At 36.5% G+C, this 21,031-nt stretch overlaps 1 protein-coding gene across 1 annotated transcript in view; it reads left to right on the plus strand.

Moving 5' to 3' along the window:
- LOC126354825 (phosphoinositide 3-kinase regulatory subunit 4) overlaps window positions 1–21,031 on the plus strand; it is a 192,191-nt gene that overhangs the window by 140,627 nt on the left and 30,533 nt on the right. The window contains exons 22-24 of the mRNA XM_050004768.1: window positions 5,492–5,707; window positions 6,034–6,131; window positions 13,088–13,192. Coding sequence (XP_049860725.1) covers window positions 5,492–5,707; window positions 6,034–6,131; window positions 13,088–13,192 — 419 coding nt within the window. The remainder of the gene's footprint in view (window positions 1–5,491; window positions 5,708–6,033; window positions 6,132–13,087; window positions 13,193–21,031) is intronic.

Consider the following 21,031-nt stretch of genomic DNA (forward strand, 5'->3'; position numbering starts at 1 on the left):
TTACTGTGTACTAGTATGAGAACATGCATCAGCTACGGCGTTGAGAGGGGTTCACTGATGAGCGAGTTTGCTTATTATAAGGCCAAAATGAAGTGGTTCCATATTCCTGTCAGTAAAGAAAAATTCTGATTTTCTCACTATTAGCAAAAGTATGGTTAAATGCATTTCAAAGATATTTTGGGAATCTTCAAGTGTTTTTTTTTCTTTTTTTTCTTTTTGTAGAAAAGAAGGTTCTGGTAGATGACAGAAGTTGGTATTAGATGAGTTTTCACAGGTGTGGGAAGTCCATGCTTCAATGTTGAATAATGAGCAAATGAAGTAGAAGGCTGTCATTTTTCGAATGAACAACATTTTGACATGTTGTCTTGAAACTGAGCTTCAGATTCAAAAAGTTCAACTAAAAGCTTCTGCTGATTGAAAGTAATTGAATAGCAGAAAAAAAGGCTGAAAGGTAATGAGGGGAATAAAAATATTGATGCTATACAAAGTGGACTATTTATTACACCAATTAGATTTGATGTCGTGCAGATCATTCCAAAAAGTTTGGATAATAGGATCAAAAACTCCTGTATGCATATAAAGATGAATATGATTATCTATAAATCTATAAGTAAGTGCTTAAAAGTGGAATGGCTGAAATAGTGGGATTCAAACACTGTCTGGTCCTGGAAAGAGAATTATGGTGTGCCACATTGGAAGTGAAGATGAGTTCATGCAAAATGCTAACTAATGTTTTATTGGGCACCAACTGGTGCAGATTCCATTCTCAGAGCAGTAGAAAGCATTACAAAGAGTGTTTCAGTAGTGCTCTTGAAAAGTTACCCAATCAATATGTTACTGCTATAAATCAGTTACAAATAATAAATCCAGTGTTGTGAAATCCACCTATGAAATGAATTAGAAGAAGGATCCGATTATTGAAAGACCAGAAAAATAAATCTAGAATTTGCATCTGATGTCACATTGTAAAGGAATTTACTGGTTTACAGGAACATGCACGACAGCATTACAGTCACAAGAATTCTTTGAAGCGGTTATTGCACATGGGGCTTTATCGAGAAGAAAATAAAGTGAGAAGTTAAGGTACAGGGTGACAATTATTGAACTATACAAAAAAAATGTAAAATAGTTACAAACTACAGCATGCACACTATTTAACATGTAAATGTCACTACAGATATTTGGATTTATGTTATGACATGTTCGATATGCTTGCCATCATTGGCATTGATGTGGTGCAGACGAATAGTGAAATTCTGCTTGACCTATTGAAGTCGATGACCTCCTGAATGGCTGTTTTCACCTCAGCAATGGTTTTGGTGTTATTACTGTACACCTTGTCTTTAATGTAGCCCCAAAAAAAGGAGTTGCACGTGTCCAGAACTGGAGAATATGGCAGCCAGTTGAGGCCCATGCCAGTGGTCTCTGAGTACCCCAGAGCCAGAATGTGGTCACTAAAGTGCTCCTCCAAGACATAAAACACTCTCCTGCTTCAATGGGGTTGAGCTCCATCTTGCATGAACCATATCGTGTTGAAATCAGGGTCACTTTTGATAATGGGGATGAAATCACCTTTCAAAACCTTCACATACCGCTCTTAAGTCACCATGCCATCAAAGAATATCGCACTGATTACTCTGTGACTGGAATTTGCACACCACACAGACACCCGTTGAGGGTGAAGAGACTTCTCAATGGCGAAATGCAGCTTCTCAGTCCCCCAAATTCACCAATTTTGCTTATTGATGAACCCAGTCAAATGAAAGTGGGCTTCAGTGCTAAACCAAGCAATAATGCACATACTAATTACCATCATGCCCCAGGGCCAACTTTGCAGTCTGAACGTCTGAACACAAACTGTTCAGAAGTTATGACGATTTGTGCTCAAAGAAGTCACTGTCTTGACATGGTAACAGAACAGTTGCTGATTCAAATTGACACTACAATAGCAATGAGACCTCAGGCAGCAGCAAAAAGGATTAATGTAGCTCCCTCCCCAATTCACTATTATGTCCTGAAAAATATATTCCAGCCCATTGTTTCACATCATAGATAGAATTTCCATTCACATTACAAATTGACAACACATTTCATTATTCATTTAGTGAGCATTGTTTATATGTTAAGTGTTCATAAACAATTTCCCATGTTACTGTTTCTCAGATCCTTGGTATCTACCAGTGACTGCCAAGAAATATAGCAATGCTGTTCGGGAACACAAAGACAAAGTTGCCAGCTTTTGTTGGTGGAATAGGTGTTTCCATTACAACAGTGGCAGTGCACTAGCATGGCAGCTGCACTCGTCCACAGCGTTGCATAGATTGAAGCAACTAACACAACTGCATTACCGATTCTTAACTGACAGAATTGGTGATTATTCATTATTAATTATATGTTCAGGCTCTACACCTATTTTTTCTTCATTGTGGTAGCTATGAAGATAAGCTCAGTTGCCAGTGTCTTGCATTTGCCATTATTCTGACGAAACAGTTAATAAGAAAACAATGAAAAAACTGTCTTGTAAATAGAGAATGGGGGTATCTATAATCTATGTAAATTAGGGCCTGTCTGTTGTGACTATACAAATTGGAAACTTACCAAAATGCTCAAAAAACACACTTCCTTATAAATATTTCCACATGCGTCACCCAATCTTCAGTCAACATAATGTAGCCATTTACAATTGTTTTATGCATGAATGATCACTGAAACAGTAGCATTTGGTACTCTGCTGACAAGGTTACATCTTGTCAACCAGGGTAATGTTTTCTGCTGTTCTCAAATGAGGACCATAGCATTGACTGTTCTCTATACAACCCAACTACCTTTGAGCTAATTTCCTGTCAAACAGCACCTTCCCCTCCCTCCTCTCCTAAAAATTTCTACCATTTTCTTCCATTTCTTCACTTTTTCTTTTTTATAATTTTATGGCTGTTTCTTCTTCTTCTTCTTCTTCTTCTTCTTCTTCTTCTTCTTCCTCCTCTTCTTTTTGTCCTTCATAGTCTACTAATTCTAACAATGCCCATTTTGATGATTTTTCTTTTTATCTCATAACCATCTTTTTTTTCCCTCTTACCAACTTATCAACTGGTCTTCACAAGAAATCCTCTCTATTTTGCTGTATCTTCATTAATCTAGTATAATGGAATAATACAAGGGCTGTTCAAAAAGTATCCAGCTGTAATTTATAAAGTCACTCTTTATTCACACACAATTGTTTGACACTAGTCACCTTCAGAGACCAGAGTAGTGCCCTTTAGCTTCTACACACCTCTCCAAATGCCGCTGTCTCTGATGAAATCATCGCTGGAAACCTCTTTTGGTATGGTATGCAGCTGCTCCATCAAATTCTGCATAACCTCTTCCCTGCTCTGCAATCTTGCCCCTTTTCAATTCTGGAAAAAGTCTGAAATCCCTTGGTGCTAAGACAGGGGAATAAGAGGGCCGATGACCCACAGCTGTGTTGTGTTTGGCCAAAAAAGTCTGAATTAATTGATAACGAGGAGCAGGCACATTATCTTTGTGGAGGTGCCAACTGACTGCTGCCCACAAGTCTGAACATTTCTGTCTCACTGCTTTGTGAAGGCAACACAGAGCCTCTTGGTAGTACTCCTGATTGGCATGGACCAAGCCTTTAGAGTCAAAAAAAGTTGGTCAGTATGTCTTACATATTGCTGCGGACATGTCTCATTTTATTGGGTCTCGGAAATAACGGATGCTTCCATTGTGATGACTAGAACTTTGTTTGTGGGTTGTATCCATAGATCCAGGACTCATCACCAGTGATAATTGTGTTAAGAAATTTGGCATTACTTTCACCGTGTCTAGCATGTACTGTTTGATCTCCGAACGAAATTGTATCTGCCCAGTAGATGTTAGCAACTTTGGCATAAATTTTGCTGAGATCCTCCTGAGGCCCAAGTATTCTGTTAAAATGGAATGAATGAATCCAGTACTGATTTTAACCTAATCTGCAAGTACTCTGATTATGATTTGAGTATCCAGCATCACTAGGGCCCTTACATGATCAATAACAATCTTAGACTTGCATTCAGGAGGATGACAGTTCAAATCCTTGTCTAGTCATTCATGTATATTTAGCATAGCTTCTTGAAATCACCTAAGGGAGATGTTGAGATGGTTCCTGTGAAAAGGAAGGTGAGATTTCCTCCCCTGTGCTCCTCTTTTGTTAAATCATAATCAATGACCTAAGATTTTTTTATCAGTTGTAGAAATTTCTCACTCAGTTACAAAGGTTCAGAAATGGATTCTCTCACTTACTGAGGTTTTCCTTAATCAGTAGTTAATCTGCACACCACTCACTTTATAGAGATTTTAGAAAAGAGGCAAGGAAACAGGATATCAAATACATGCAGAATTAGGAAATAATAAAACAAGTTATACTGTAACTATCTAAAAACAGGTATTTATAATTATGGACTTACTTTAAGAAATCTAGCAGCTCTCTTTTTTGTGTGCTTTGGGATTTTAAAGTATTTTTCGAGCTTATTTCATCAAAAACTGACTGACCAGTATCCTTTGAAAATTGAAGGAAGACTATTCTCTGTCTATCATATTTAAACCTACTTGGTTCTTTGTGGAAAGGATATTAATTCATCACCAAAACAACCATCTATAATATTTTCTTCAATATCACTGTTTTATGCTCATAAACCAAAACACTCTTATCATCTTTGTAAACCAGTTAATATAATCTTTAAATGTGGGTACTGAACTTAGCGTCCGCAGCTCGTGATCTAGTGGCTAGTGTTGCTGCCACTGCATCGCGGGGTCCCGGGTTCAATTCCCGGCTGGTTTAGGGATTTTCTCTGCCCGGGGACTGGGTGTTTGTGTTGTCCTCATCATTTCATTATCATTATCATTCGTGACAGTGGCTAGATTGGACTTTGTAAAAAAATTGGAATGTGTAAAAATTTGGACTTTGTATAGTTGCTGATGACCACGCAGTTACGCGCTGCACAAACCAATCATCATCAACTGAACTTTCCTATTTTGTGAGAAACCCAATGTCAACTTCTTTTTCATTTTCCAACCTGAAACCTAGCTTTCACAAAGCAGTTCTTGATAGTAATGTAGCTTGTTGCAAACATGCTGTCCTAGAGAATTTCATGCCAATGGTACATTTATCTCGGGGTTAGTATCCTTAGCCAAGTGTCCAAATGTGTGTGATGAGTTCATTACAACAGTAACATTTAAAGTTTAATGGATGTCATTTTCTGTAGAGGTTTTTATTCAGCTTTAAAATTTTTGTATTACATCTCTGTCAAACATCTCCAAATATATAGCAGAACATATTATGAAAATACAATGAGCAGACAATAACAGTATGAACTATGCTGACATTGGCTATGTATATAGTTAAGTTGTCCATCTGAAGACTGAACTGTGGCTGTGAAATGTAAGTCACCTCCTATCTCTGTGTTATGATTCACAATTTGCAGATGTCTCCATTTTGTACTCTTATTCACAGGTTGGTCTCGATACCAGAGACTACACTGTTTGCAAGTTGTTCAGCAGATGGCTACATTCGTCTTTGGGACTGTGGCAAAATGGAAGGTCGAAATATTGCTAATCGCTCACGGCAAGTTTACAATAGACAAGCAGGCCCCCTTGTCGGTCTCACTGTATGTGAGGGCAATCAGTCTTTAGGATCTGCTTCACAAACTGGTGCAATTTTTGTCTTAAGGTATGCATTAATTTACTAATGATTTTTTAGCTACTATTGGTGGCTAATGGTTAACAACAGATGTTGATGTTTTTGTGAATAATATGTGTTAATTTTGTAAGGAAAAAATTGAATAATTTTAATTGTGTTCATATATTTACCAATTTTATCATCAATTATGTGGCTACTGACTTGACTGCTAAAAATGAACACAAAATTTTTTACAGTTTGAAAATTGCTTCATAATAGTTAGAGTTTGAGAATTGTGAAATAATTGTGTTTCATTCTGTTTGTAAGATTCTGGATAAGTATTTCACTACAATAATTTTAATTCTTTTATCTTGTAGGGTTGAACCTAATAGCAACAAGATGACTGTGCTGCAGTCTCGGCAGCTTGATTTACAAGAAGATGGCTGTGCTGTTGATATGAATTACTTTGATTCAGGTTTGTTCTTTTAGAATTTTTATATTGAACTTTCTGACAGTGATATTGAGATGAAAACTTCTAATTGCCAATTAAACGTTCCACTAGATTTTTGTTTCTATATTTGTTTTGAAATTTATGTTATGTCCAATTTATCTGACTGTATCTTTCTGTTTTCCACCATTTATTAAATTTTGTTGTTGCTTTATATTCTTGTGAGAGCAATGTTTACATATGTCTGTGAGATGTGCAAAGTAACAGTAGATAATACTCGATGAAAGTGAAACTGTTATTAACCCCAGTGATTCAGATTCTCTGCGCAGCCTGAGTATCGAAAGAGACTCTCAGAGATCTTTAGCCTATGTAACCTTCAGGTTGATATGCAGTCCTGCCCAATCTGAGTATCGAAAGAGACTCTCAGAGATCTTTAGCCTATGTAACCTTCAGGTTGATATGCAGTCCTTTGTAAGGTTAGAAAGCTGAGCTGACATGAGAGATGGGTGCAGCTGCTGACAATTTTATGCTGATAAATAATACAACTAGCTACTTGTCAGTCTCTCTCATTTATGATATGAAACTTGTGTTTGATTGTTCTGAACTTGACCTTGCCTCTTTGTTTCTTTATTTGGACTACACTCTGGATGCATTTATCACACTTTTGGTCAGCTGTTCACTATATGAACTTTGTCATGACCAACCACTTATAATTGCTTGTTTGTTCCATTGGTCTCCATGTCACCATTCCTGTGAGTGGTCATAAACTTTGCAGCATTGAGAAAACCCAAAGATTGTTTTGAAACCACTGTTCATTAGTTTTTCTCCTTTTGGAGATGGTATGGTCTTGCCTTCCTCCGACCTTTGAACTGACTAAAGGGAGAAGGGATAGAGGGTTTTTCACATCATCACTGCAGCTTTTCATTTTTCATGTTAACAAATCACTGCCAGAGAAGAAAGAAGTGATAAATATCTGCTTTCTTGCCATGCTAAAGCCTGTTTTCTTGAGTACCCCTCAGTCTGCCCTGAGGTTTCATGCCTCTTTTTCTTGAACAGCTGGTATTTTTTTTTGCCAGCTGGTAATTTATTTCTTGTGATTTTTACGGTCTTCTGTTCATCCATCCTGTCTTTGTGATCATTCCATTCATACTTTCTCTTCTGTACCCACTCATTAATAGAGCCCACTTCACATCCTTTTCTAATTCTTTCTTTCACTTCTCTCTATCAATCTCGCAGTGTGTTCCCTATAATCCTTCACAGTATTTTCATTTCCATGGTTTCCAAAAGTGTTTTTGTTTTTGATGTTTCCAGTCTCGTCTCAGCTGTGTATGTCATAATAAGTCTTACTATTGTTTTGTGTATTCTTACCTTTGCATTTTCCCTATATGCTTGTTTTTCCAAGTAATTGCAATACTATGAAAAGGATAGATTGCTACTCACCATATAGCAGAGATGCTGAGTCGCAAATAGACACAACAAAAAGAGAGACACGTAAGCTTTTGGCTAAAAGGCCTTTTCAGCTAATTGGTTCCACAGATGAGGTAACACATTTGCTTTTAAGTGGATATGACCATATTTAGGTTTTTGGCTGCCACGATAAATATATTTAAAAGTTTCTGCAGGCTGTCTTCACTGTTTGCCAACAGAACTGCATCATTAGCATAACAAATCAATTTTATTGCCTTGTCCCTCATTTTATAACCACTACCAGCCAATACGTTCTATATCAGCTCGTCCATGACTATATTAAAAAGTAACAAGCTCAAAATGTCACCTTGTCTAATACCACTGTTAACTACTATGCATACATTTAACAAGGAATCAATTTTCACGTTAATTTAGTTGTTGGAATAAATATCTTCATCATCATCATCATCATCATCATGATCATCATTTAAGACTGATTATGCCTTTCAGCATTCAGTCTAGAGCACAGCCCCCTTTATAAAATTCCTCCATGATCCCCTATACACTGCTAACATTGGTGCGTCTTCTGATGTTAAACCTATTACTTCAAAATCATTCTTAACCAAATCCAGGTACCTTCTCCTTGGTCTGCCCCAACTCCTCCTACCCTCTACTGCTGAACCCATGAGTCTCTTGGGTAACCTTGCTTCTTCCATGCGTGTAACATGACCCCACCATCTAAGCCTGTTCGCCCTGACTGCTACATCTATAGAGTTCATTCCCAGTTTTTCTTTGATTTCCTCATTGTGGACACCCTCCTGCCATTGTTCCCATCTCCTAGTACCTGCAATCATCCTAGCTACTTTCATATCTGTAACCTCAACCTTATTGATAAGGTACCTGAATCCACCCAGCTTTCGCTCCCATACAACAAAGTTGGTCGATAGATTGAATGGTGCACAGATAACTTAGTCTTGGTACTAACTTCCTTCTTGCAGAGGAGAATAGATCGTAGCTGAGTGCTCACTGCATTAGCTTTGCTACACCTTGCTTCCAGTTATTTCACTATGCTGCCATCCTGTGAGAATATACATCCGAAGTACTTGAAACCGTCCACCTGTTCTAACTTTGTTCCTCCTATTTGGCACTCAATCTGTTTATATTCTTTCCCACTGACATTACTTTCGTTTTGGAGATGCTAATCTTCAGACCATAGTCCTTACATTTCTGATCTAGCTCTGAATTATTACTTTGCAAACTTTCAATCGAATCTGCCATCACAACTAAGTCATCCGCATATGCAAGACCGCTTATTTTGTGTTCACATATCTTAATCTCACCCAGCCAGTCTATTGTTTTCAACATATGATCCATAAATAATATGAACAACAGTGGAGACAGGTTGCAGCCTTGTCTTACCCCTGAAACTACTCTGAACCATGAACTCAATTTACCGTCAACTTTCACTGCTGCCTGACTATCCATGTAAAGACCTTTAATGGCTTGCAAAAGTTTGCCTCCTATTCCATAATCTCGTAGAACAGACAATAACTTCCTCCTAGGAACCCGGTCATATGCCTTTTCTAGATCTATAAACCATAGATACAATTCCCTGTTCCACTCATAACACTTCTCCATTATTTGCTGTAAGCTAAATATCTGGTCCTGACAACCTCTAAGAGGCCTAAACCCACACTGATTTTCATCCAATTGGGCTTCAACTAATACTCACACTTTTCTTTCAACAATACCTGAGAAGATTTTACCCACAACGCTGATTAAAGAGACACCTCTGTAGTTGTTACAATCTTTTCTGTTTCCATGTTTAAAGATTGGTGTGATTACTGCTTTTGTCCAGTCTGATGGAACCTGTCCTGACTCCCAGGCCAATTCAATTATCCTGTGTAGCCATTTAAGACCTGACATACAACTGTATTTGATGAGTTCCAACTTAATTTCATCCACCCCAGCTGCTTTATTGCACTGCAGTCTATTGACCATTTTCTCCACTTCCTCGAATGTGATCCTATTTCCATCATCATTCCTATCGCTGTTATGTGCTTGTGCCTGATTTCCTTATCCTGAAGTTTCTCCACTCTTATCCTCCTACATATGGACCTGACCTCCTGCACTTTTGGCCTCACAATCCCAATTTCACTGCAGATTAAATGATGATCAGTGTCATCAAAGAATCCCCTGAATACATGTGTGTCCCTCACAGCCTTTCTGAATTCCTGGTCTGTTATTATATAGTCAATGACAGATCTGGTTACCCTGCCTTCCCAAGTATACCGGTGAATGTTCTTATGTTTAAGAAAAGAGTTTGTGGTTGCTAAGCCCATACTGGCACAGAAATCCAAGAGTTGTTTCCCATTCCTGTTGGCCTCCATATCCTCTCCAAATTTACCCATAACCTTTTCGTACCCTTCTGCTCGATTTCCAATCCTGGCATTAAAATCACCCATGAGCAGAACACTGTCCTTGTCCTTTACTCTAACAACTACGTCACTGAGTGCCTCATAAAAACTATCCATCTTATCTTGATCTGTCCCTTCACAATGCGAATATACTGACACAATCCTAATTTTCTTGCTAGACACTGTCAGATCTATCCACATCAGCCGTTCGTTTACATACCTTATTGCAGCTATGCTGGGTTCCATTTATTTCCTGATTTAAAGCCCTACACCCCATTGTGCTATTCCTGCTTTGACTCCTGACAGATAGACCTTGTATTCTCCCACTTCCTCTTCTTTCTCACCCCTTACCCGAATGTCACTAACAGCTAAAAAGTCCAGCCTCATCTTACTTGCAGCCTCTGCCAGCTCTACGTTCTTCCCAGGGTAGCCCCCATTGATATTAATAGCTCCCCATCTCATTACCATTTGTTTGCCAAGTCGTATCTTAGGAGTCCCTGGTTTGTCAGTTAGAGGTGGGACTCCGTCACCTCCAAAGGTCCGAGGCATTTTGCTCTGAATGTTGCCAGCACCAGGGAAGCAAGCCTTACTTGCTCCGAGTCCCATTGGGTTTTACCCCTAACGGCTGAGGGACTAACCGGCGGATTTGGTATTCTTTGCCGTATGAGCACAAAGGTGACCACGACTCAGAATATGTCCGAGATGCTCAGCTTTATTCCAAAGTAACTGGTATCCCGGCTGTCGGGACCACTTACTTGGCCACTCATACGTTGCCCGTCTTCAATTGTAGTTATTATAATGGAAGGAATTCCCAGTTGTGGTGCAGGTTCACCACATCTGTTAACTGATTCCTATAGAAAGCCATCTATAAATCAATAAAACAAAGGTAATATAGTATGTTGTATTCAGTGCTACAACCTGTCTAAGAATGAATACTGCATCTGTGTGTGACTACCAGATCTAAAACCATACTGCCCTTCTGCAGCGGTTGTAATGCTTTTTATTTTATTTCCTATTGTTTTTGTTATGAGTATAAGAACTGAACACAGTAGATTTATCCCTCTGTAGTCCTTTTTTGTACATAAGAATTGTAATACTAGTTTTCCATTTATTTGGAATTTTATTACCTGTTATAACAGTGTTAACCAACCAGATTAATTGTTCCATTAGAGGATATCCTCCATACTTCAGTAATTCATTGGGATCCTATCATTCCCTCGAGGCTTCCTATTTTTTTTAACAGACTCACAGCTTCTTCTACCTTTGCACATGACACAGTTAAATGATCATTTACTTGTATAATGATCTCTAATATCTCTTCATTTGCTGGCGGTTTTTTTTCTTTTATACCCTGTTAAATGTTTAACCTCATTCACTTTCAACATTTCATTTAATTTTCTTATCTGCTGTCGTATCATTCTCCAAACTTATTTCTGCAACCCATCGAAGTCATGTTCTAAATTTTTAGAAAAGTTTTCCCACTATTCCTGTTAAAAATGATTCATTAGTAATTTTGTCTCATTATGAGTCCTTTTGTAATCTTCATAAGCCTAATGTGTTTTGATTGTTTTGTACTTCAAATAGACACATCTCTTTTTTTTTCACATTTCTGTAACCTCTTTGTGAAACCATGGTGCTCTGTAATGTGTATACCTAGTGCTTCTTGAGCAGCTGCTTCTGTACTTCCTCTGATTTTCTCCTAAGCCTGGTCTACATTATTCTCTGCATAAATGGGTTTTTCTCTTATTGCTCTTGTTCCCTCCTACATGCAATCTGATTTTTGCCATAAGTAGACTGTGATCACTCTTGTGTTGGCAGAGTTTGAAGTCCTAACATCTAACACTGACTGAGGATGGATGTTCCTGTTTGTAACAATCTAATCTATTGTAAATTTGGGAACTCTTGTGTTCTGAAAAGTGTATTTGTACTGCTCTTTGTGGTATTATTTATTCTTAGTTCATTGCTTGAGTGTAAGATGATGATAGTACCTCTATTATCATTTAGAAAGTCTTCATTAAATTGTTGTTTAACTCCATGGATGGAACTATTTCTGATATGAGCATAACTGATATGAGCATAAAAATCCCCCCTTATTTCTTTTGAAGGTATCAGACACATAACTTCTTGTAACTGCTTGTGGAAAGCCTCTCTTTCTGTTCTAGGTTTACAATCCTTTCAGCTGTACTGGGAGGTAATGTTCAATTTGTGATGAGCTTGTTTTAGTTTTAGTAAAACTATTCTCCTTAATAAGATCTTTGTATTTCTTGTGGATAATTATCGCTAGTCCTGTGTACGGTCTTGTCTCCTATTCAACTCTCCTATAAATTAGTAGGCACTGGCCACATTCCTTTTGCCCATTACCTTTCTGTTTTTGTCTCTTGGGGACTAAACATTGAGTTTTCATAATGTTTCAGTTCTTCTATAAACTCTTTAATAATTTTACTTCAGTAAATTCAAGATGGTGCATTTACTTAAATATGTTTATTTTTCATCATTCCGTATCATATCATTACTCCATTACAATGAAGGTACAGTATGCTGAAAAACTATTTTTGTTATTATATCCCCACTGTTTACTTGGCATTCTCACTGAGATGCTGTGTTATTATCATGAATCATTGAGTATTAAAATGAACACTTCGGTCCTCATAATAATCATTTGCCTCCATGTCATTGAAGTTTCCTTTAGTGTCAACCTGTTAAGAAAAGCAGAGGATGATGAAGTGGAAGAACTAATTAGTGACTGTTTACAAGTGAGGCCATTGTCTGTTTACGAGCAGCACCATGATATGAGCTATTTTGTAAAACAGTGGAGAGACCAAATAAATGCTAAGTAACTTGATTGCTGTATTTAATAAAAGGTAAACCACAGTACAAAAAAAGCTGTAGTTACTTTGTACATCTTATTTACTCATTGCCTGCACAGCTTTTAGAGTCACATAAACAATAAAACTGTGAAGCCAGAGTAAAATTGTAACTCTGTTCTGTAGCCTGTTTTAGTAATTTTGTTGCAACCCAGAATTAGGGGAAATGATTTTTTGACATTGAGTCAGTTGAAACCCTCACCACTTTAGTTGGTAAAAAGTTTTAATTTAGAAAATAATTACTATTTTTCTTTTCCTCATAGCTACTGTTTACTAACTTATTGCTACTTTGCAGGTTCTCAGTCTGTATTGGTATATGCAACCATGTATGGTTCCATTGTGGGCTGGGACTTACGAGCTCCTGGAAATGCTTGGAAGCTAGATAATGATCTTAATAAAGGTATCAGTAACACAAAGATACCTAATAACTGGAATTTTTTTATAAATACTTACATACATAAGTTAGTTTAAAACTGTGTGAAATTGGGAGTACTTCCTGTTATGTGTTTATATTTGGCAAGGCTGGACGTATTTCTAAATTGTATGTTGCCAATTAAAATACCAACATTAATAGTGAGAGGAAGGAAGTACTTTAATTACCTCTGATGCTGAGTGAGAAAAATATACAGTATCTCAAGTTCTGACTATAGTTGGATAGCGGTAATAGTGAATTCTCAATCATACTTAATAATTTGGACCTCCACCATTCACAAGTATGATGACAAGTGAAACCAGAAAATTAGCTGTTCCATATGATGAGATACTCTACTTTGATATCCTCCAGGATTGTTGCTTCAGAAAGTACTTAATCCTTGCATCACTGTATTACTAATTTTGAAATAAAACACAGAGTCTAATACTTTGCTTGTCATAAATCGTAACTGATAATGAAGTACATAGGTGGAACAAACATTGGCTGTCTGACAGCCTCTGAAAGATGTTCTCACAGACAGCTTCCGAAAGACAATAATGCAGACAGGTGGACCATGTGGCTCATGCACCACTTCCTTTTATATAAAACTAAACAGTTGAATGCATTATTGAATCTGAGATTTACAAAATAACAATTAAAGGTCATGAGATAATTTTGGTTACATGTATCACGAAAAGGCTCACATGTTGCCCTTTAAGCTCTGATATATAATTAGGAAAGGTTTACATAGTTCCAAGCATAATTCCATAGAATATGATGTACAATAACACAAATTATATTTTAGTTAATTGCAACCCAATTACTTTGAATAAGATATTTCTAACAGTATTTCCATTTGCTCTCAAGTATAGCTATCATTTTAGATTATCGTAATGAATAAACATCGTAGCTTTTCAGAAATAGGGGAGAGAGAAATTTTCAAGAATGTGTTGCAACCTAACTGTACCATTCATAAGACAGAGTTTCAAAGTTGAGTTATTAACAAACAGCTTATTCCCTTTAGTTGCTAATATACATTGGGTAGTACATTAATGACAAATTTAATCTGGGACAATAAACTCATTTGTACTAATTTTTTAAGGGTCAGTTTACTGCTGGGACTGGGTGTAGACATAAAAATATAAAGTTCGGAAAGTTAAAAATTTGAGCAAAAATGACCTCTTCAGAGGATGTTGATGTCAGGAAGGAATTTCAGATTGGGAGGGGAAGATAGTCAATACCCGCTGCAGAGTTTTACTAACCAAAGGTTAGTATGTATACTATCAAATACAGGTGTAAATAAAAAAAATAGTTAGTTGGTGTAAAGCACCAAAAACATTAAATCATGCAACAGAAAATGTGAGTAATATGTATAACACCTAAAACATATGAAGTTATAAAGGTATAGCATAAATAGTGTGTAACACTTTAGAAACAAACAATTTGAAATATAAAAATTTACCATAGTATGAGGTATGAATTACAACAAAACATCCTAAAAGCTTATATGAGATACTCCCAAGGTGTAAATCAAAAGAAAGTTTTGAAATTTCATTTTCCTCTGTAAGGTATTTATTCTGGTGGGTTCTCCACTCTCTACAGTCCAATGTAGCAGTTTGGGTAAAACTGTCTTTTCAGTACCTGAAACTACACACTGTATAAGTTTCCATCCTAATGGATGACATCACATAAAATAAACAGAAGTTTCTGTCATTTATGTTTATTTATGATAGCAATTTTGTATTTAACTCATTTTTCCTTTCGTATTGTAGTTCCTAAAATGGCTAATTTCACCACAAAACTAGACAATATATGTAATACAAATAATATACGAGTAACAGTATCAAGATATTGACTTAGAGAAGAATAATCACCATGTTATACATAACATTAATATCCTAACATTGGATAGTTTTTCTCCTCCTGTATGTACAGAATTTCAAAGGCAACAGACAAGTCTAAAGTGAAAGCAAACAGTTAGATCAGCATCAACCTCACAACAGCCAAAACAGAAAATGTCTGAGAGACAAAATGCTGCTCAGCCTGAAACATATTTACCATCTTAAGTGTGGCTCTAAACCAACAATTTATGTAAGATCAATAATCATGTGTAATGACTAAGTATAAAGTGTTTAGATCAGAATTACATTCTCAATGTGTGTATGATCATCTTCAGTCTGCATCCCAGAATACACAGCATGACAGTGTCATCTTGAAGTCTCTTTCAAAATATATGTTTTTAGAAGAAAAGCTGTATGCCATAGGAATAAACTTAACTTTAAATTCCAGATTTTCCATACAGTACTTAGAATCCTGTAAGTTCATATATATTATGGTACAAAAAGTGTGAGTAACATTCAGTTAGCGTATAATTAATCAGTTACATAGTTAAACAATAAAAATCATCACAGAGTATTCACAAAATAAATGAAACTTTAAGTACTAGCACTTTGTCTAAATGTGTCATGAAAAATCAGATAAAAATGTACAATTCAAAGGTAATCAAGTTGCAGATTTGCTTCGTGGACCATTCCTGAAATGACACATTGAAGTCAAAGTATGACACAGATGATTAAAAGGATTTCATCATTAGAAACATATGCATATGGAAAAGAGGCAAATTGGTTGGGTGATCATCACATGGATGACATAGTATAAAAGATAGAAGGAAACTTCCATCATGTTAGTAATGAAGAAAAACAGAAGACAAATTCCCCTTATATTTGCCTGAATACCACCCCCCACATCAATGAAGGTGATGTAGGTGTTACCATACAGCAACAAACAGTAACATAAAAACAAACTAGCACAATAGGCTGTATAACATAAGATAGACATGCTAATACAATGTGAACATTAAACAAACTAACCCTAACATGCTGCTGACAATGGAAAAGAAACTTAAATAGTCTGTGTGTTTACATAAGAAGAAAACCAAAATTCTAGACATCAAAAACAGTAAGGTGGAACATCCAGTTACAGACCACTGTCACAATCATAACACATAGCATAAGATACAGACATAAAAATCTAAATTGAAAGACAAGATACCAGGAGTCAAATAGGACAAAAGCATGTACATATGTATACAGAACAATCAGTTCCATATATCATCATCAATTCATTTGAAGAAATCACAGCACACATTAACTCAAAATCCCATCTCCCTAAAGTACATTTCTGCTATACAGAACAGTATTGGTGAACAAACACCCAAGTTCTACAACCACACACAATGTGTTTGAAATGTCAAGAGCTTCCTGCACCAGAGCCAGAAACAAGGAGAAATTCAAGAAAGACATGAGAATCATCAGATACAAGAGCCAAGTGTTTATGTGTATCCATTCCAGTAAATTTAAACATCATATATAATTGAGCAAGTTCATAGAGTAAATATTAAATAATATTCAATATAAATAAATATTAATAAATTGAATATCAATAAAGGCTAAATATTAATAAAGAATGTCAGTAAAGGTAAATATTAATAGATATTAAATAAATAATCAGAAATCGACTCCAGTGAGCTGAGTCTTACCTTTAGCTATGTTGGAATCCTTTATGACTTTGATGATTTGTCACCTTTACCCTCTGACATCTGTCACAAGATGCGATATAAGACTTCACTCTTCTAGATATTACTAAACTAAAAATTCTCCTGCAGCTTCTGGGTGCACTTCATACCGCCACAATGTCCAAAACTTTCATGTACAAACTTAATAAGTAAATCAATGTGTTGTTAGGCCAGCATAATTTCACTGATCAGAATCAGGTGTGTGTCTTTCATACAGAATCCCCACGTGTACCTAGCAGTATTGTGCAACTTTCCCATACCCATTTTTTCCAAGTAAGCTCTTTACTAACTTAAGGTTTTCATCCTGATTTTGATGTCTCCTCAGCTCTTCACACATCTTAACTATTTGTTTTCCACCTTTTATACCATTGATGAACGTGATTCTGAAGTTCTTATCGTTCTGTATTCCAACATTTTCCTGCACATTCCCTATTGGCAATCTAGACAGTGCATCTGCAACACAGTTCTGCTCACCCTTAATATGTAAGACAGTATAATCAAACTGTTGCAAGAATAAGGCCCAATGTGTTATTCTGTTATGATAAAGTTTACATTCTTGCAAATTTGATCAAACTGCATGATCAGTAAAAACAATGACCTTGTGTCCAGTTAAATAACTTCTAAACTCTTTTGAATCCCCACACAATGGCAAGTAGTTCTTTTTCTGTTACAGAATATCTTTTCCCTTCTTTTAATAAACTATGGCTTGCAAAGCTGATTGCACACTGCTTGACCTGTCCATCTACCTCCTTTTGCTGGAATAAATAAGCATCTAAACCATAGAAACCACCACCAGTCATAAGGCAAAATGGTAAAGAAAGATCAGGGCTATGTAGAATTTCACTGTTCCAAAGTTGTTTCTCAATCTCATTGAAAGCTAACCAGCAGTCAGCTGACCACTCCCATATTACTGTGTTTTTCTTAAAAAGTAATGTGAACTAGGTGCATTTAAAGTAGTCCTAATGTATTTGCAAAGAAATTGCATAGACCAAAAAATGACCTCCATTCCTTCTTATTACTAGATTTAGGAAATTTAGCAGTAGCTTTAATATCACCTGGGTCGGGTAATATTCCTTCTTCGCAATTAGTGTGTCATAAAAAGCTCAAAGTTCTTACACCAAACTTAACACTTATCTAACTTACGTGTCATACCTCCCTGCTTTAACTTATTAGCAGCTTCTTTGATTGTGTTGATATGCTCGTCCTAGGTATTGCTTGTTATGAGTATGTCAACAACTTAAATTACCAGTTTTGAATGCATTTCACTTCTCAGCACGAGATCTAAGACTTTACTAATCTCTACTGCAGATAAATTCAGACCAAAAGATACTACACAATACTGATAGCTTTTACCAGAGAATAAGAAAGCAATATATTTCCTAGATTCTGATTCTGGTGTTATATGGTGGAAACCTGAGGTAAAATCAGGCTTTAAACACTTGACACCAGAAAATTTATTACATATTTCTTCCATTGACTCAGGGTGATCAATTTCTCTTTCCAAAACTATATTTAGGTGACAGGAATCAAGCACGAGCCTGCCCCCATCATCCTTCTTAGTTACAACAATCAAAGGGTTGTTGTAGTGGCTAGTACTCCTTTCAGTAAACCTCTACTTTTCCATCTCTCTCTCTCCACAATGTGTTTTTTTATGGATAGGAACTGACTATGATTTTATAAAGAAAGGCTGGTGCTCTTTAAGCCTTAACTTGCATGCGTAGTTCTAAACTCTATTTGGTTTCTCACTAAATATATCTTTATAGGGTCTCAACACTTTTTCTAGTTCTGACTTTTCATCTCCAGTAAGATTTTCTGCTTCTTTTACCTTTTCAGTAACAAGTTGATCAAAATCCCTGATCACAATCCCTATCAGTTGTATCATTACTTGACAAATAATTATCATCATCATCATCTACTATATAGCCTTTTTCTAACTCAATGTCAAAACCATATATTCTGTTAGCAGTTGTGTCTCCAGTTCTTAAGTGTAACACAGTATAACCAGAAAAATGTGTATTTGTATTGGAAAAATTTACTCTGAACTTTACCCAGTCAAATGTTACATTGTTTTTCAGTATCTAGTTCCATGCTTAGCAATATATCCTCATTCAGATCACTGACCACCAAGCGTCCTTGCTCAAAAACTGCATTGTCAACATGAAATGTTATTAAAACTTGTTTGTTTATAACTTTACTAAACTTACCTGTAGCACCTTTAATTCCAACTCCCATTAAAGGAAATTCAGTGTACTCAGAATTCTGTTTAACTCTATCCCTGATCTTTTAAGAAATAATAGAAATTGCACTACCTGTGTAAATCAAACAATAACCATGCCAATCACCAAACGTGATTTTGATGTATGGACTATCACATAAATCGTGCTGTTCGTTAATATTAATTTCTCTAAGCAAATCATTCTTGGTATTCTCAAAATATAAATCTTTCTGCAAATGGTTCTTATAATCACTAGATAGCTGTATAGGGCAAAGTGTTGTGGTACTTGTGTGCTTATGCCATGAATAACTTCTAATGCTTGATTAGATTTACAAGTTGGACTTGAATAGATGTGCTCATTAGTGTTGCAAATAAAATCTGACTGAGAATGATCAATAAACTGACTACCTGAACTGAAATCTGACTCATCCTTACCAACATCTCTGAAATGTTCGGTAATCCTCTTATTCACTTCAAAATGCTGTGTCCTGATGTCCTGGCATTCGCACAAAATATCACTAATGTTCATTGGAATAAGTTGACCTCCTGAACTTCATCACTGGTTTGGTTATGATAAATTACTTCAACGTAAACCATACCATCCAGCTCTTGTAAATTAAGTGTATCAGCTTCTGCTTCAACTGTTGTTGTTGTTGTTGTCTTCAGTCCTGAGACTGGTTTGATGCAGCTCTCCATGCTACTCTATCCTGCATCATCATTTAATCATACAGTAAAGCTGCATGTCCTCGGGAAAAATTACGGCTGTAGTTTCCCCTTGCTTTCAGCCGTTCGCAGTACCAGCACAGCAAGGCCGTTTTGGTTAATGTTGCAAGGCCAGATCAGTCAATCATCCAGACTGTTGCCCCTGCAACTACTGAAAAGGCTGCTGCCCCTCTTCAGGAACCACACGTTTGTCTGGCCTCTCAACAGATACCCCTCCGTTGTGGTTGCACCTACGGTACGGCCATCTGTATCGCTGAGGCACGCAAGCCTCCCCACCAACGGCAAGGTCCATGGTTCATGGGGGGAGGTACTAAATCATTAGTGCTGACACCACTCACCTGAGCCTCACACACTCCCACCACTACTGACTTAGGATAGGCCTTCCCCTCCCCATCACAGTTAGCTACAAAAGTCTTGTGCTCAGGGAGCATTAAAATACCAATACCAAAGTAATTATTGTCAACATCTACGTGTTCCACACTACATTCAGAGTTAAATAATTTTACTAAAACACCTTCTTCAGATTTATAAGGAGTTACAGTACATTTCTTACCACCATACATCTGTTTAATTGCAACATCCCAAAACTTACTTTCAAAATTAGTTGCATTAACAGGATAATCACATACACTCTCATAATCACACTCCTCTTGATTTGAATTTTTTATTGCCTGGTCATGAAAATTATTTACCTCCTCCACCTGACAGACACAAGGTGAAGATATTAACGGTTTTTGTGATTCCAGATGCTGTGCTTTCTGTTATGACCATTAATCATTATCATTCCTATTATTATTATTACTATTATTATAAGTATTATGGTTCCTTATGTTACCTTCTATTTTTCCGATTGTGTTGAGATGACCCCCATTGCAGTTGTTGTTTCTATTGTTATGCGAGTTATTAACTCTGTCTGCTTCCTCAAAAGCTTTGTCAAGTTTATGAACATGTTTAAAAAAATTCTCAAATGAATTATTGGGACCACAGACAAGGCCCCAGTGACCTCTCACTGGTAGAAGAATAAGATCATCAAAAGGTTGCCAAGGTGAATAAGCTTACATAACTGTTTCTCACATAATTCTTACATCGAGAGATTATCTGGTCTGTACCTACTACTGTTCAAAAATTCTGTTTTGATGCCCATCTGTTTACTTTTGGACGAGAATTTATTCAAGAACATCTTTTCAAATTAATTAAATGTTGTGTCTATCATTACGTTTTGATTAGCCTGCGACAGTGCTTCACCATCAAGGAAATGTCTGGCTAGTTTCATTTTTTCAGAATCAGGCAAGTTTGGAGGAAAAATATCTTTATA

The sequence above is a fragment of the Schistocerca gregaria genome, chromosome 3 (assembly GCF_023897955.1).
Source record: "Schistocerca gregaria isolate iqSchGreg1 chromosome 3, iqSchGreg1.2, whole genome shotgun sequence".
NCBI lineage: Eukaryota > Metazoa > Arthropoda > Insecta > Orthoptera > Acrididae > Schistocerca > Schistocerca gregaria.